Source organism: Erithacus rubecula (genome assembly GCF_903797595.1).
Source record: "Erithacus rubecula genome assembly, chromosome: 26".
Taxonomy (NCBI): domain Eukaryota; kingdom Metazoa; phylum Chordata; class Aves; order Passeriformes; family Muscicapidae; genus Erithacus; species Erithacus rubecula.
In genome coordinates this window covers 360,825-378,036 of record NC_136678.1, presented here as the reverse complement: position 1 = coordinate 378,036, position 17,212 = coordinate 360,825, and the positions used below count along the sequence as shown (strand labels likewise).

At 55.8% G+C, this 17,212-nt stretch overlaps 1 protein-coding gene across 1 annotated transcript; it reads right to left on the bottom strand.

The window, feature by feature from the left end:
- Positions 1-224: 224 nt before the first annotated feature.
- MYOG (myogenin) lies at positions 225-4,894 on the bottom strand. The gene is made up of 3 exons (XM_079327378.1): positions 4,316-4,894; positions 1,457-1,538; positions 225-595 (listed from the first exon to the last, which is right to left on the bottom strand). The coding sequence occupies exons 1-3, from the start codon at positions 4,853-4,855 to the stop codon at positions 474-476; spliced, it is 744 nt and encodes a 247-aa protein (XP_079183504.1). The 5' UTR covers positions 4,856-4,894; the 3' UTR covers positions 225-473.
- Positions 4,895-17,212: the final 12,318 nt, after the last annotated feature.

Below are 17,212 nucleotides of genomic sequence, written 5' to 3'. Positions count from 1 at the left end.
TCCAAATAAGTTAGCAAAAATAATAATTAAAAAAAACGTAAATGGCAACTGCACACAGCATTCAGTAGAAAAGACAGGTGGGCTCCGGGTCGGCACCACCGGACACCGGCCGGAGAGAGACCTTGGTCAAGGAGCATCTGGAAAACTCAGCAAAGCGAAGGCAGCACACACACTGGCCCTGAACCCGCCCATCCCCGGCTGGGCAGAGGGGCAGCAGCCTGGAGCAGGGCCTGGAGCAGGGCCTGGCCCCAGGAAGCCCCTCCAGGACCTGCAGCTGCTCTGGCACTGCCCCATCCCACCCCTGCCTGTTCTTCCAGCCCAGCAGGAGCGCTCCACAAGGAGTGGGAAGGGAGCCAAGTGGTGGCAGCCCATGGCACTGGAGGGGTGGATGTGAATTCCAGTGGCTGGACCCCTCTGGCACCTCATTCCCACCCCGTTTCCATCTCAAGGAGCCCGTTGGGGCTTGTGCCAGCTCAGTTTTGACCCCGCTCCTCCGGGAATGTCACAGCCACGTCCTCCACGGCAATGCTCTCCACGATGGAAGACAGCGAGTGCAGGTTGCGCTCCTCGGCTGCCTCGTCAGCCAGGAGGTGATCTGGGGGGACAGAGGGGTGAGGACACTGCTGGGAATGGGGTCTGTGGGAGCAAGGGGTGAGGACACTGCTGGGAATGGGGACTACATGCAGGAAATGGCTCCTGGTTCTTCTCAGTGGGTTGTGGGTTAGTGGTGAACATGGCTGAGGGCTGGACTTGATGACCCTTTGCAATTATAAGTTTGTTGATTCTTTTCTACAATTCTATGACCCCATGATCTCCTACCTGGCCAGAGTGACCTAGGGACCTTAATGCCAGCCCCCACCCTGAGAGAGCAACAGGAAGTGGAACTTTTGGACCCTTTATAGGTTTTCGTCTCCGCTGGAAAATGAGATTTAAGTTTCTGTCTTCTGGGGAAAATAACAGGTGGATTTGGCAGGGGTGGGAATAATTGCAAGCATGGAAAAAAAGACCAGCAGCTGCCGAGGGGTTGTAGGAAGAGAAGGGGGGATGGAGCAGCACTGCCCAGCCACGCCCAGCAACACAGAGAGCAAAGCCAAGCCAGGGGATGGCAACAGATGAAACCCTTGCTGGGGATGAAGGCACCAGGGCCCCGGCTGCTGCAGCCCAATGGCTCAGCTCCCAGGAGTTGGTGTTTTGGTGAAGGAGAACCCTGAATGGCTGAGCATTGAGCCAAGAAGGTGCTGTAATCTCCTGACTGCAGCAGTGGGATGGGGAGAGAAGGACAAGGTTCCTTCCGTCCTTTGCTCCAAGCATCTCCTCCCGGGGGGGGGTTGGCTCAGTGATGCTCTGCTCTGGGGCTGCGGTGTCCGCGCCGTTCCCACTCCCCGCAGAGCCCAGCGCTGCCGTGGGATGCCCAAGGCGTCAGAGGAGGAGGGGGATGCCCGGAGGAGGGCGGTACCTGCAGGGTTGGTGCCGAACTCCAGCTGGCTGCTCCACTCGGGGCTGCAGGAGGAGCTGCCGGATCCGCACTCGCTGGCTGCCTGCAGGAGCCCAGAGCAGCCGTGTGTCACCTCCACCGAGCCCACCGTCATCCCCAAAACACCCCGGCAGCCCATCCCACATCATGACACCCCTGCCGAGGGGAGCACGTCCCTCGCCACCTGGAGGAGCCAACAGCATGCAAAGGTTCCCAGTATCCGCCAGGGCTTCCTTAACCATAAAGGCTGAAAAACCTCTTTTTTTGAAACACTGGCCACAGAGAAATGGGGCTCCCCCTCACTGAAGGTAAAAAGGTGTTTCTTTCCGCTCTGATTTTGAAAAAGGGCTGGAGAGGAACAAATGTCCTTGGCAAGATGCCTCTGCTGAAAATCACCCTAATCAGGCTCATAAAAAATGATACACGGGCTGGGTGCCCTCAGGCCATCCCAAGGAGGGGTATTGGGAAAAGCTTTTGGCAGTTTGATTTGTGGATTTGGGGCCGAGTTGTTATTTTGGAGAAAAGAGCTGACAGCATGAAAAATGAGAACATTATTCAGCAGAGCTCAGAATTCACTTTTTTTGGAGCGTGTCTTTATCTGGAAGTGGGTGTCAGCTGAGGCAAAACCCCAAATGTGATTTATATGAGCAACTCCACGGACCCAACTCTTCATAGCAGATTAGAATGGCACAAGCTCATGGCAGCTTAATTAATTAACATTTGGACTTATTTCCCATTGAAGCAGGGAATTCTTACAGATGCAACCTTCCCCCCCCCCCCCCCAAAAAAAAATAATAGCTTTTGCATCAATATGTGAAACTCTGGCTACACCTGGGAGAAGGGGCAGCTTAGAACAGAAGTGGCAAAGGGACAGATCAGCACAGTTTTGGTCACATTTGCAAATCCAAGCGGATTCTGGGAAGAGGAAATGGATTCTGGCATCCAAGTGGATTCTGGCATTAAAGTGGATACTGGGAAGTCCCACAAATATGTAGGATGGAGCCTAAATATTTTTTTCATTCCTTTATTCAGCATTAAGTTGGACTACCTGGACAGCTACTGAAATCCCTTAGTCTGGAAGGAGATGTGAGATTCCCTCTTCTGGGCCTCTATTAAAGTCCTTCCATGTCTGTATCTGCATCTATATCTGTATCTAATATATCTATATCTATCTAAATCTATCTATATCTATATCTGCATCTGTATCCATCTGCAACTATATCTCTATCTCTATCTCCATATATATATGTCATATTTATATCCATATCTACATTACCTATTTCTGTATCTATATCACCCACATCTATATTATCTATATCTCCATAATCTCTATCTATAGATATACCTGTATGTCATTTATATATCTATAATCTATATATTTATGACTGTCTATGTTATCTACATATATTTATATAATCTATCTATAATTTGAATATATCTCTATAGCTATCATATCCATATCAATTTCATCTCTATCTAATTTATCTATATGATCTCTAGATCTATAGAACCAATACCATCAATGCCTATGCCGATACATGCCCCTATAGCTATCTATTCCATCTGTGTTGATCATCTCTCCCTACACCTGTAGATGTAGTTCCAGCTATCTGTGCATTCCCAGATTCAAACCTCAGAGCAGCAGGGAAGCACCTGTCCAGCCATCCACAGGAACCAGGGGGCAGATGAAAATAACTCTTGAAAACTTGGTTAAACAACCAAACTCTTGTGGACTGGCAGGTCCTGTCTCTCTGGGGCCAGTGGCAAGACACAACAACTGAGTGTCCTCAGCCAGTGCCCAAATCGGCCCCTTAGGTCCTAGAAACCAGAGGTGTCCCTGTGCCACCCCTCTCATCCCTTTCTCTGCCTGGGTGCAAGCAGGGAGTGTACATTTTATTTTATATTTTTTGTGTGTTTCATATTTGTATTTCTATTGTTGTATTTAGTATTTAATATTGTTAATCGTTCTGTTATGTTATATTTTAGTTTAGTTTAGTTCTATGTTATTTACTTCATTTTCACCATTCCCAGCCCTCCCCAGCCCAGGCCCATGTGTCACTCACACGCACCCATTCGCAGGGACAGAGTGGCAGTGGCCTCTTTCCTGCAGGCATGTGAGCACTTGGCAGGGTTGGGTCATTGTCTCTGTGCCCCCGTGCACGACACACTCACACATCCACCAGTGTCCCGAGATGGCAGCATCTGCCTCACCCCAGAGCTGGGGTCCTGTACCCCCCCCCCCATCAGGACCCGTGCCCCACAGCTTCTGCAGTGCCTCTGCTTGGGGTTACACCCACAGGGCATCACCCCCATAGAGCAATATCCCCAACAGAGAATCACTCCCCTCTGGCATCACCCCCAAAACGCCTTCACCCTGAAATGGCATCAAACCCTTAAAGCATCATCCCATAGAGCGTACAATGTACATGTACATGTACATGTACAATGGCACCCCAAAAAGACATCACCCCCATAGAATGTCATTCCCATATGGCATCAACCCCATAGAGTGTCACCTCCATAGGGCATATCCTCCATAGGGCATTGTCCCCACAGAGCATCTCTGCCACAGAATGGTACCCCAAAATGACCCTACATCAGGCATCACCCCATAGAGCATCACTCCTAAATGGCATCCCCTTACAGAGCATTGTCCATAGAGAACCACCCCATGGAAAGTCACCTTCATAGGGCATTGTCCCCACAGAGCATCAGTCTCATACGGCCCTTCTCCCTTAGAGCATCACCCCGAAATGGCATCACCCCCACAGAGCGTCCCCCACGGGGCACCACCCCGCACCCGGGGCCAGGCCGGGGACCCGGGGGACACCGGGCACTCACGGCGGGCTGGGGATGGAAGCGCAGGTCCCGCTGGTCCCGCTCCTGCTGGTTGAGGGAGCTGAGCAGGCTCTGGAGCCGCTCGATGTACTGGATGGCGCTGCGCAGGATCTCCACCTTGGGCAGCCGCTGGTTGGGGTTCAGGAGGGTGCTGCGCTTCAGAGCCTCGAACGCCTCGTTCACCTTCTTGAGCCGCCGCTTCTCCCGCAGCGTGGCCGCGCGCCGCCGGTCCATGGACACGGATTTCCTCTTGCACGCCTTGCAGGCCCAGGGCAGGCACTGCCCGGGACAGTGCTCGGCCAGCGCCTCCTTGTCCTCGGGAGCCGCCCTGCCCTCGGCACACAGGGCCCCCTCGGCGCGCTCGGGGAACGCCGCGGGCTCGAAGGCCTGCAAGCGGGAGCCCAGAAAGCTTTCCCCATCGTAAAACCTCTGCTCCGGGAAGAAGTACGGGTTGGTCTCGAAGAGCTCCATGGGCGGCTCGGGGACGTGTGCGCGGCTCGGGGACGGCTGCTCCCTCTCCCCGCGCCAACTGCTTGGTGCCATTTAAACCCCGGCGCTGGCATTAAATCACGGAGATAAATATAGAAAACCCAAAGGAAACCTGAGCCCACCCTAAGCTGCTGCCTCACATCAAAATTTGTCCGTCTGATTCTGTGCGCTCTCCCCGCGGGGATTCCAGCGGCCGGCCCGCGGGGCTGGACCCGAACAAGGGCTTTGTGTGAGCCCCGAGGTGCCGCTGCGGACGGCGGGCGGCCGCAGCTCCCCCCGGCATCTGCTCCCTTCAGTTAGGCTGGCTTGGCGGAGCGCTGGTGGCCTCGTGGCCAGCCTGCCTGACCAGGACACCCCCATCCCTTCAAGCTGCCCTCCGGGATCCCACGGCATCCCAAATCTGTGCCTTCCCTGAGGTGGGACCCAGCACCATAGCATCGTCGCCTTCCCAGCCCTTCCCACCTCCCGGTTCTGCTCTGCCCCCATACTCCCCATGTCCCCATCCTGCCTGTCCATGTTACACTGATCGCACTTGTGCTAAAGCGTCGGGGAAGCCTCGGAATCCAGCCATGGGAGGGATATCCCAAGGCAGGGGGCACGGCGGGCTCCAGCCCTGTCTGCGGGCACCCCTGTCCATGCTCCCCAGCCCCGGTTCCAGCTGCTGTGACTGCTGCCTGTCCTGCAGGAACGGAGCAGGCAGGAGCAGCCAGGACAGAGCCAAGCCCAACCTTTCCTCTGCCGTGGGCTTCTTGAAGGTGTCCAGCCAAGTCCTTTATCACATTTTTGTTACAAAATCCACGTTCGTGGCTTCTCCCACGCACCAAACCCAAAGGACACCTTCTCCCACGTGTCTCCAGGTCCCAGCAGAGCCAGGCTGGGCTCGACCCTCTCCTAGCTGGCACTGCCTCATCCCAGTTGCCTTCCTGTGCTGGCCTCTGTACCTGTGGATAACCAAAGCCCCAAGTGCCATCCTGATGCACGCCTCTCCCAGAAAAGACACATTGCTCATGCATTCCCGATAGGGAAACTGAGGCACACCCAGTGGCAGCAGTGTGAGGGGGATTTAACTCATCCCCAGCCTTTCCCTGCTGACTCCAATGGCTTGGCTACATCTCTCCTGCTTTGACTTTAATTCAGGAGGGATTTTTTTATTTTCCATCTGGAACATCAGAAACCATCTCCCATCCCCTCCTATTCCTGCTCCAGGCCAGATTCCAGCTGAGGGATCGGTCAGTGGAAAGAATGTCAGCAAAGTGCAGGGCCAACCCTGCCAGGATTTTCCTTCCCCAAATTCCCCCTCCTCAGAGAGGCTGTGCTGTGGCACATTCCCTGTGCCACTATCGGCATCTTCACTCCCTTGGGATTGATTTCTGGCCTTGTTGGAAACTGTCATGATGCTCTTTTCTCCTTGTTGTGATTTCTTTGGGACAAGGAGCTTTCCAACACCTCCTCACCCCAATTCCTGCTCTCCCAGGGTCCCAGCCCTGCAGATTTAGTGTCCTCATGGTTTTAACATCCATGAAAATCTGCACTAAGGAAAGCAGAACTTATAGCCTTGAGGTTCACCCTCAGCACAACCCCTGTGCTCCCCATACTCAGTTGAACTCCAAAATACTCAAGAAGGAAAGAAACCAGAGCATCAGCTTGGCTCTTGCCTAAAGAAAAGGCACTAAAAGGGTTGGGAAGAGACATGATTCCTCCCTCAGGTGTGCAGAGGTGCCCATGGCAGGAGTGAAGGCTTTAGGAGTGGATAACCTGATTCTGAGGTCTCCACATCAGTCCCACACCATCAAACAGCTTGAGTCACTCATGGAGACCTTTTTCAGCACCGCTTAGTGGATACGACCCCAGTGAGCCCCTTGAGCTGCATCTGCATCCCTGGGTGAGAGGTGTCAGGACCACCGTGGTATAAAGGGACTTTTTGGAATTGCTGGAGCATGTTTGGAGAGTGAGAGACGTGGTAGTGACATAACAGGCACCACGGGCATGTGACTGACCTGCACAGGACAGTGGTCAAGCATTTGTCAGTTCATAAACAAAGGCAGCACTGGTGGAGCAGTGATGGCTGTGTGTCCCCAGCTGGAGAAGTGGGACAGCCCCAACAGGCCACCAAGGCCACTGTGTCCCCACGGCTGTGTGGGCAGGGGAGACAAAAGGCAGCTCACAGAGATGGGAGAGGAAATGTCACTCGGTGCCAATGCCGGGTGGGCACTGGGAGGAGTGACCCACTGGCAGCTGCGCTGCCCCAGCACCTGCACTCGCTCCAGCTCCATTTGAGGGTCTCATCCAGTGATGTGGGAGCAGAGATAACGCTGTGCCCACCCAACTGCAGCTCTCAGCTCCTTCAGCCCCTCCATGCTCTGGATGATCCCTCCTGGACAGGGTGGAGGGTCACGGCAGGATCTGGGGTCTGTGGGTCTGGCGGGCTCATTCCAGTGAATATCAAATCAAGGATATTGAATCTCATTGTGCAAGCAGCCATCGCCAAGGGACCCTGTGTTTGGGCTACAGGGAGGCTCCCATCAAGGCCACCCCGCCCTACAAAGGCACCTGATGGGGGACGGCTGAGTGGCTTTTCCCGATCCCGTGGGTGCCCACGGCGGCCGAGGCTGCGCCCCGGGTAATTCGGAGCCGAGGGGGGATTAGGGCTCTGCTGCCGGCTGTCAGGTTATCCCGTGATGGATGGTGGCGGCTGGGAGGCAGCACAAAGCCACGCTGTGTGAGCCCCGGGCAGAACGTGCTGCGATCCGTCACGGGGTGACCTTTCCCCGGCCGCCGGGGGCCTCGCGGGGACGGCTCACCCCGACACAGCTGGCGGGGCCGGCAGCCACGAGCCCAGAGCTAAAAATACCCGTCCATTGAGAAAATCCCAGCGAGCAGGGCTTGTCCTTGCTCCTCCGGGGCAGCTTCCCAAGCCAGGTCCGCGGAGCGGGGTCACGGAGAGACACTCCGGGGCTGCCTCGGCTGTTTTCCTTTCCCACCACGTCTGATGGTCTGGATTTGCTGAGTTTTAGGGATACACGTGGCCACGTTGCAGCCTGGGAAGTCTCCCTCCCAGCTCACAGAGCCTTAACCGGTGCGTGTCCCTGCTCCCTGCTCGGAGCTGCACACGCGGGTTGCACATCCCGGCACGGAGCTGCGCCGCGCCCACGCTGCAGAAGCGATGGTGGGCATGGTGCCGGCCGGCTCCCACTGGGAGGGGCAGAAAAACTTGGGTTTAGGGGCTGGTGAAGAGATATGGATCCCCCAAGCAGCATCTACAGCCCGGGGTGCCAGGACCGTCCTTCTAATGGGAAGAAAGGGAGGAAAGCCAGGGCTCAGCAGATATGTCTCTGGGAAAGGACACTCACCGAAATGCCACTTCCAGCCGGACTCACCCTCCCACCCCCACGGGGCACCCCACTGTCCCACATCCCCTCTCGCTTTCCAGGCTCACCGACATCCCTTCCTGCCGCCGTGACAAGTCATAACATATCTGGGAGCAGCTGCAGGCGGCGGGGAGATGCTTGGCCCTGTCCCCGCAATCGGCCGAGGAATGTGGAGCAGAGCTCTCCTCCGACACCCGGGATTTCCGACGTGCCTGCTCGCCAGAGATTTGGGACGGCGACAGCTGCTCGGCCGGGATGGGGCTCGGCAGAGCCTCCCCGTTCAGACCCAGCCCGAGGCTTTGCACATCCATTTGGGTTAGTTTGGGGTCCAGCCCGTGGGGAGAAATGGGGGATGATGTCCTGCTGTCTGTCCTGGCAGGGATGGCAGCAGCGGTGACAGCAACAGCAGACAACCCGTCCCTCACCCATAAGTGCCAGTTTGAGTTCCCTGGTGGGCTGGGAGGGAAATGGGACAGGTCTGTTCCTGCAGGTCTTCTGTCCCCATGGGGCTCAGTATCCTTGGTGCCCATCTAGGTGCCCCAGTTCCCCATCAGGAAGTCAGGGTCATGATAGAGGTCTAAAAACTGTCTGGAAAACAGTTGTATTTTGGTTATTAACTGTCCTTGCAGTTTTGACCTGGGAGGGAGGTGAGGGATTGACAGAGGTGCTGCTGGCTGAGTAGCTCCCAATCCACTGGGTCCCCATTTGGGGACAATACTGGGTGCCCCAACATACCAAACCAGTGGGCCCAGTCTGTGAATTTCAGTGGGTGCCCTGCTGCAATCACCTTGTGGGCCCTGATCCACCAGGATCCCCATCTGGGCACCAAACCAGGTATCCTGACCCACAAGTCTGGTGGTTCCCAGTCCAGGGACCACAGTGGGTACCCTGACCTCCCTCCTTGCCCACACTGATCAGGGGATGATCTGCCCCACTGCAGCACTAAACCTCCTGTGTTTCTGCCCCTCCATGGCCTCCCTTGCTCCATAACCCCATGGCCTGGACATGACCCTTCCACTTTACAGTCCCTAGCCCCAAATTACAGCTGGAGGAGGGATTCAGCCAGCAAGACCCCCACTAATGATCCCTACAGTGGCGTTTCCCTTGTAGAACCACCTCCGCCCTCCCCCCCCCCCACCCCCCACCCCTCTGCTGTGCCACGGGCATCCCCGGCTGCCACATGGTGCCACAGGCTGGGCTGTCCCTACATGTGTCACCAAGGGAGGAGCAGGGAGTACTTGGGTTGTCAATAAGGGGTTATTTTCCCTGAGTGGGACACTGTGGCAGGAGCAAGCTGCAGAACAGGTGGATGTTTCAGAGGAAGACCCATGAATGTGAGTGTTTCAGTAGTGACATGTGGTGGCTGTTTGACCCTGGGAGGGGACAGCTGTCCAGGCAGAGGAAGGCGTGAGGCCCGGGGATGGGACCTGGGTACAGCAATGTCCCTTTGCAGGGACAGCCTGACAGGAACCAGCAGGGAGGATGGGGAGGGAACTGGGTGACTGTCCAGGTGTCCTGGGCAGGTGACCATCAGCTTGTCCCCGTGGTGCTCCCACCCCAAGTGACAGCAAATTTTGGCACAAGGAGGGGTGGCACCCACCCTCCTCTCTCCCCATTAAGGGCACCTCGTGGTAACTCAGAGAGACAGGGATGGAGAGTTGTGACGATTTTGTGGCTTCAGTGTGGGATTCCCCGAGGGACAAGGGACAGCAGTGACATGCCAGCAGTGATACCGAACGCGCCAGTCCCCGGGGAGGGGCCCCCAGCCCTTCCGGAGGGGCCCCACCCTGAAAATTCCCCTGGCAGGGGCAGAGCCTTTTCATGCGCCCCCTCCCAGATTTCCCCCCTTTCCGGGGCCGAGCCTCAGCAAACCCCGACCCCCACTCGCATTCCCAGCTGTTGCCGCTCCGGCCCCGCTGCGGGGCTGGAGGAGAATCCCGGCCCGGGGCAGGCAGAGCTGCATCCAGGGGAGTCCCTGGGCCAGCCCTGCCTGGGGATGTCCTGCTCCCAAAGAGCTGCTGAGCTGGAGCATTGGCAGGGGTGAGGAGAGCCGGGAGGATGAAAGGGGCTTGGGAGGAGTGAGAAGGCCTGGTGGGTTTTGGTGAAGGGATCAGAAACGGGGTAGGTGTTTTTGCCGTGATCAATGCGACTTCCCTCTGCTTTAGGGGGTCGAGATCCTCCCAACCCACCTCAACCACTGCTGAGATGAAATCCAGTGTTGAGGAAATGCAACCCCTGTCTGCCTGCGAGGAAAAACACCTTGAAAGGCAAATTTGTGGAGCCATGAGGTTGCGACCAGGGATAAACCCGCCGTTCCTTGGCCAGGTCACCCGAGGGTCCCATGGGACCAGGGAGGGTCAAGGTCTCCGGCTCCATGCTAGAGGAATGGCAGAAGGAAGGGGGAGGGGTGAAGGAGGGATAGAGGATGGATGAAGGAGGGATAGAGGACGGATCAAGGAGGGATCAAGGAGCGATGGCAGGAGGGATCAAGGAGGGATGGCAGGAGGGATGCAGGAGCCATCAGCCGCCGCAGCTGGACGGGAGAGGGCACCAACAGCCCGGTTATCCACAGCCGAGTCCAGATTTAGGCATGCACACCGCGAGTCAGAGTCCAAAAGCATCTCAGACCCCTTTGAATCCCCATTTTTTAGGAGGAACCGGCCCTTCTCCCTGCAGGATCCGGGGTGGGACCTCTGGGAGTTGAAAGGGGGAATCAGGATCTGGAAACCCGTGGGGTGTTCCCCTTGTATCCAGATCCAGTTCTCCAGCAGGGATGATCACAGCTATTTTTTTCCAAACCCTCTATGGGAGAAAATATTCAGGTTTGTTTTTTTCCCGTGGTGTAATGACCCCAACAGGTGCTTTTCCTGCCTGACGGTCGAAAATAACTCCCAGGGTTTGGCTTCCTGTGGTTCCTGCTCCAGTCCCAGTTCCCTCCTTCATCTTTTGGGCCAAAACATCCTAATCCGGGAAGGGGAGGCTCCAGGGAAGAGGGGGGACTCCCTGGAAACATTTTCTTTTGCATTCTCCTACTTATTTGGGGATGAAATTGTCCTGGAGAAGAACATTTTTGCCTCAGCTGTAGCAGACACATTCACATTTGCCCCCAAGTCTGTTTTGGGGAGCAGCTGGCTTTCATTCCATAGGGAGGGACAGGAGTATGATTTGAGGGATTCCCTTCTCTATTTCTTCTGCAGCAGAAATATAAAATAATATAAATAGTATTAATAATAAACAATCAATTATTAATAATTATTTAATATAACAATTTATTATTAGTAGTAGTAGTAGTAGTACTACTACTACTACTAGTACTATAACATATTTTTCTACTTATTCTCTTTCTGCTCTGTTCCTCATGGGATGCTCGTCCCCAGTGCCCATGTCCCATCTGGTCCCTTGGGCTCCATGGATTTAGTTGCTTTTGGGAAGGGCTGTGGCTGGGGGGAGCCATTGCACAAATAGGGGGGAGCCCCTCAGCCACTGGAGTTCACACAGGTCTCTGTCCTTTCAAGAGCTTTTATTTAGGGATGTGAAGGTGGGACTCCCAGTTGCCCCTGGGGCTGGTGAGGTCCCTTGTCCCCAGGAGAGGGGGGACAAGGGCTTCTTCCCCAGCTTCCGGTGCCTGGATACCTTTTAATCCCAGGGGATCCCTAGAGGTGCAGCATCCCAGCTCCTGTCCCCATATAGTATTTTGGGAAGGGTGAGCATATGTGAGTGTCATGGGGACACATCGGGAGGCTCCTTCTCTGCTCCATCACCACGTGCCCAAGCTGGATGGAGGAGACAGGCATGGATGGCAAACACTGCTCCAGCAAAGCTTTACATGAAAGGGCTGCTTCTGTGGTGAGGAGAGGAAATTTGGTGTTACTGCCTTCACAACGCCTGTCTGGGTCTCTGCCCTTCAGCCTGGTGTTTTTCCCAGCCTTTCCCAGCAAGGGAATGCGGTGCCTGCACTCCTCCTCGCCCCTGCCCTGCTCCCCCAGAGCTCGGAGACAATATGGGGGATGTCAGCCTCCCAAAAGTGCAGCCGCCCAGCTGACACCCCTCGGCCTGTGCAGCGCTGATGGATGCCCCGTTTCCCCCCTCTCCAGCCTCCGCAGCTGTGCCGGCAGCTCCGGGGCATCGCCCGGGCACAAACTGCCCCGGGGCTCCGCAGGGTGCGGCCGGGTGACCCCGCTGGGCCCTGCCCCGGACACCCCGACCCTCGGGAGGACGGGTGGGAAGGCAGCAGAAGCCTCCGCGTCCGCCGCAGCTGATGGATGCACTGGGGGCCCGCGGCAGGGACTTCTGGCCCCGCGTCCCCGAGGAAGGCGCCGAGCTGTGGGAACGTCTCTCGCTCGGCCCGGGGCTGCTGTGACACTGCGGAGTGTCGCATGTCCCCTGCAGCCTCACCGCCCTGCGAGGGACAAGCCGCTCCCCGGGGATCCGCTGGGACGCTGCTTTCGCCGGCGCTCGGGCTGCTCCAGCCGTGTTTGTGCTGCTCGAGGGCCACGAGGGAAACGATTCCAGATGGAAGAGAAGTGGAACAGGGCAGGAGGTGGATCCTCTGTGCTGATAAGGAATTTTCCACGTCTTCCATAGGAATTCGCAGGTTTAGGCATGTGGAAATGGTTTGAACGGCTTTTCCTAGAACACAGAGAGCCTACCCAGTGAATTGCTGTCCTGAATTAATTTCTGGATATAAAAGAAATCTCCTTAAATTGGTCGGAAGGCAATAATTTGGGCACCAGCAGGGTATAGGGCTCAGAGGCTTCAGGGTCTGGGTGGAAGAAGAGCTTTCCTCTTGGAGGGGGGCGAGATGGTTACAGTCTGCAGGAGTCTGAGTGGGGGGAAAAGCTCTGTTACCGAACCCGAGAGCTGTAAGTGACAGCTGGAAGCTAAAAGCAGGGAATTTAAAAATAGAAATATGGGACAAAATGCTAAAGTGAAAGATATGGGCTTGGGGAGCAGCAACCATGGTTTCTTTTTTGCTGCCTCTCCCTCCTCACTCAGAGACACCTCAGCCACTGAGATCCAGCTCAGTCCAGCCCTCCTTGGACATTTCCCACTGTCACTCTTTCATCCCCATTTTTTCCTTCACCCTAAACCCTCATTTTCCATCACCCTTACGGTGTCCTCAGGTGTCCCCAGGCCATCACAGCCCCAGGTCTGTGCTCTTCCAGCCACAACACCCACTCAGCTTTTCATCCTCTCCCCAATATTCCCCCAAAGATCAATCAGAAAACGGTTTTACCATCTCCGAGACCCATCAAGGGAAGTGGTTCCCCTCATTCAGCCCTTGTAGCAGACTGGAACTCACATTTTTCTTTTTACATTTTCGTCCCTCATAGCTTTTTTTTTTTTTTTTCCTTTGCTGAGCAGTCACTGTTTCATGCCAGTCTTTGCCCCAGAAGGATCTGTCATCACTGCTGGGTGTTCCAGAGCCCTCACAGCACCGGGCTCCCTCCTCCCTCCCCACGGCACAGCCGGGCTGGAGGCAGCAGGCATAGTCTTGCCCTTCCACAGGCTACTGCAACTGAAACCAGAGGGCAAACAGTGCTGGGTTTGCTCCAGGGGTGACCCTGGAGAGGGAGCAAACTGTTTGAACGGTCCCCGAAACTTCTTGGCAGGGTTGGAAAGGTTTAACCCCCTCCTGCCCGGCTGGAAGCGGTGGCAGGAGTAGCTCCCGGCCCTCAGGCTGGTTCGGTAACACTGCCGGGGCTCCCTGGGGAATGAAATAATCCCGGAGTGGTGTGGAAGAGGCAGCAGTGCCGAGGCACAGAGCCCGGGTCGGGGCGTGGCAATGGACCTTGGACAGACCTCTGCCCTACCCCGCTTGCACTGCCAGGGACAGCACTGCCAGAACTCCCTGGGCTTGGATCAGTTTTCTCTTCCAACCCAGTGATGTCTCAGCAGTTCCTCCCTGACGGGGCAGCATAAAAGCCTGGCAGTATCCTGCTGTGCCAAGGACTCTGGCATAGTGACCCAGCTGCCTGTGGGCAGCATCTGGCTGGCATCTGGCAGGGATCCAAGTGGGGCCTGATCCATTCGACTACTGTAAGGATCTGCAGCATCATGAATGTGGCATCTACTCAGGCTGGAGGGAACTGGGGCACAGCCTTGTGCCAGCACAGGGCTGAGGCATCACAGGCACCTCCCAGGACTCAGTTTCTCCCTCAGCACACAGGCAGTGCTGCCAACCCTCTTCCCAACCTGCTCTGAGTGACAGGGGTGGGATGTGCTCAGTGGGAACAGGCAGTCCACAGGGAAACAGTCACTGTCCGGGATTTGCCCATTTAAATTATCTTCTGGGATATCTTCTGTGCTGTGTCATTGCTGCTGAGCATCTCCTGCCAAGCCCAGATGGTGATGCACCACCCTATAGAAGTCTGGGGCTCCTTGCTCCCCAGACAGTTTCCCAGGGCTGTGTACCTCATTAAATGGGAGAGAAACTAAGCATAAGTCATAGACCAGCTGTGTCCCCAGGGCTCTGTGTCACTGGCACACAGAATGGTGGCCTCCACACTATGGGGTGAGCATCACTCCAAAACATCTCAGCACAGTGGAGGCTTCCTTGGAAAAGCTCCAGGGTTTCCCTTTGTTTTCTGCCTCTTTCTTTGCCTTGTGCTATACTGCATGGACTCACCAGACCATGGCACTCAGGGGATCATTCATCCAAATTAATGTCTCTCAGAGCCACCAGCCCTCCAAGCAGACACCCCTGTGCTGCTGGCACCAGCCACACTCTTAATTTACTTTCCTAATTAAGAGGCCCCTTTCCATGACCAGAAGTGCTGTAGGATGGTCACCATGATGGAAGAGGTGAAGAAATGCTCAGTTTCTCCTGCCTGATCCCCCCATGGCACCATGGAGCTGCTCTTTGTGTAGGTAAACTGAGGCAGCAGTGGGAAACACACACCCCAGAGAAAAGCTGAAGAAAGATGGGCAGAAATGAGCTCCCCACACCCTGACTTGTCTCCTTGGAAAAGCACTTCTTGGCTGCTGCCAAACCCTGGGGCTTCAGTCAGGGTTTGGTCTCATCAGCCAGCCCCAACACGCCACAGCCTCTGTGCATCCTGCTGGCATCAAGCCAGACACCTACTGCCTCCTCCTGCCATGGCACAGGCTGCTCCTGTCCCCAGCTCACAGGAGCTGGTGCAGGAAGCCACACCATGTCCCCTGTTTGTCCCACTTCATCCCATCTCTTCCTGTGTGCAAGGGTATTTATTCATAGCAGCATAATCCAACACTTTGGGATCGTCACAACCCATTGCAGCTCCCAGGACATTTTCTCCTTAAAAACCCCACAAAAAGCCTGGATGACGGGAATAACTTTCCAGGTGTTTGATGCTCACCAGAAAATTCTTTTTTATGGTTTTCTAAGGATCCCCTTTAGACACATCCTCAGCTTGATGCCAGGAGAATGAACAGATGATCCCTGTCTGTCAGGAATAGGCTCTGTGCAACCACCTGTATCAATTTGGTCATCTAACCTCTGCAGCCTTTGCCCATGCCCTGGAACACTTTGCTTGGGCTGGTGAGAGAGCTCTGACCCCCTCTGGCAGGTTCATAGCCAGCAGGTCTTTTTTGGCATAGCATGGGGGATTTTAGGAGTGCTGCTAAAATTGAGCATTCAGGGGCATGAATCCAAGGAGGGAGAACAAACTGCAAATCCACAGAGGAAAAGGAGTGGCTTTAATCTCTGTTTGGGAGATTTGCATACAATTAGGCCAGGCCCTGCCTGCATTTGCTTCCGCATTGCACTCCCGTGAGGAACCTGCCGGTTTTCCTGCCCTGTTCCCAGCCAGAGGTTGATTGCAAGGACACTCACCCTGGGAAGGTGGTGGGTGAGGGGTTTTGGGCTGTCTGGGAATGCCCTTTCCACTCCCAGTAGCCCATCCCCATCCCACTCCCCACCTCTGGCTTTAGGGGCTCAGCCATAGGGGGCATCGCTTTTCCCTGCAGTGGAGGAGGTGTGAGGAGATGCTGCGGGATGTGAATGCTCCATAAATAGCGCTGTGTTTACAGGAGCCCGCCAGCCTTGGTTTATTTTTTTCTCTGCACAGCAAACAGATCATTCAGACCAAACTAAACTCACCTCGCCCTGCTGCTGGTGCTACCCAGTGCCCAGAGGTGGCACAATGCCACTGTCTTCAGACAGCCCTAGGAGCCTGGGACCCCCAGCTCTTTGCTGGCCACTTCCCCAGCAAAGCAGGGGGAAAGCAGGCACCCCATGGAACAACAGCTGATGGAAAATCAGCCCTGGGTTGGGATGGTCCCACCCTGCTGTGGGGTGTGCAGGCTCTGAAGAAGAGAGGGGTGAGGGGCAACCCTGAGGGGTTGGGACATTTCTCACGACGCAAAGCAGAGCAGGGGACAACTCCAGTTCCGGGTATCACCAGAGGAAGAAAGGATGGGGAGAGGTGCAGATGGGGGCCATGAGAGTCCCCTTGCCCCATGTCTGAGGTCCTGTTCCTTGCAGTATTTGGATAAACCAGCTGCACTCCAGAGAAGTGATTTATGTAAGATAAGCTTTGCAGGTGCCTGGTGCATATCCGGGGCTCCCTGGAGGGATTGGGTGGTTCAACTCCATCAGTGAGATCGAGCCCCCAGACGCATTTGCTCTGTGCTGCTCGGCTGATGGAGGATAATTGGGGGGTGACCATATTCCCCCAAACTTCTCCTAAAACCTTAAAGAGTGTCTGGTCCTGTCTCAGCAGCAGTTTGGGACCACCATTCCTCCACACGCCTTGTGTGGACAGACCCTTCCCCGTCCCAGGGACACAGCCCCTCCGCAGCCCGGGAAGTGCAGTTCGGAGGATGAAGAGTGCTTTGGGGGTCTCACCCCCGCCCACCCCAGGAGTGCTTTTGGGTGAGGCAGTGCCAGCCAGAGCCCGGGTGAGCGCCAGAGTTTCTTGGGGCCATTCGGGTCTGACTTGGGGTCCCGACACCGTGCTGGGGCACAGTTCCGAGCAGCGCTGCCCGTGCCGGGGACGGGCCGGGTCCTCGCCCACCCCAGCTCAGGCTCTGCCTCCGCCCTTCCCTCCCCGCCCCGATCCTC

Coding starts and splice junctions, on each gene's coding strand:
- MYOG (XM_079327378.1), bottom strand. CDS start 4,855: ATGGCACCAAGCAGTTGGCGCGGGGAGAGGGAGCAGCCGTCCCCGAGC. Junction 1,539..4,315: donor GCTTCCATCCCCAGCCCGCC/GTGAGTGCCCGG, acceptor GGGCTCCTGCAG/GCAGCCAGCGAGTGCGGATC. Junction 596..1,456: donor GTTCGGCACCAACCCTGCAG/GTACCGCCCTCC, acceptor CTGTCCCCCCAG/ATCACCTCCTGGCTGACGAG.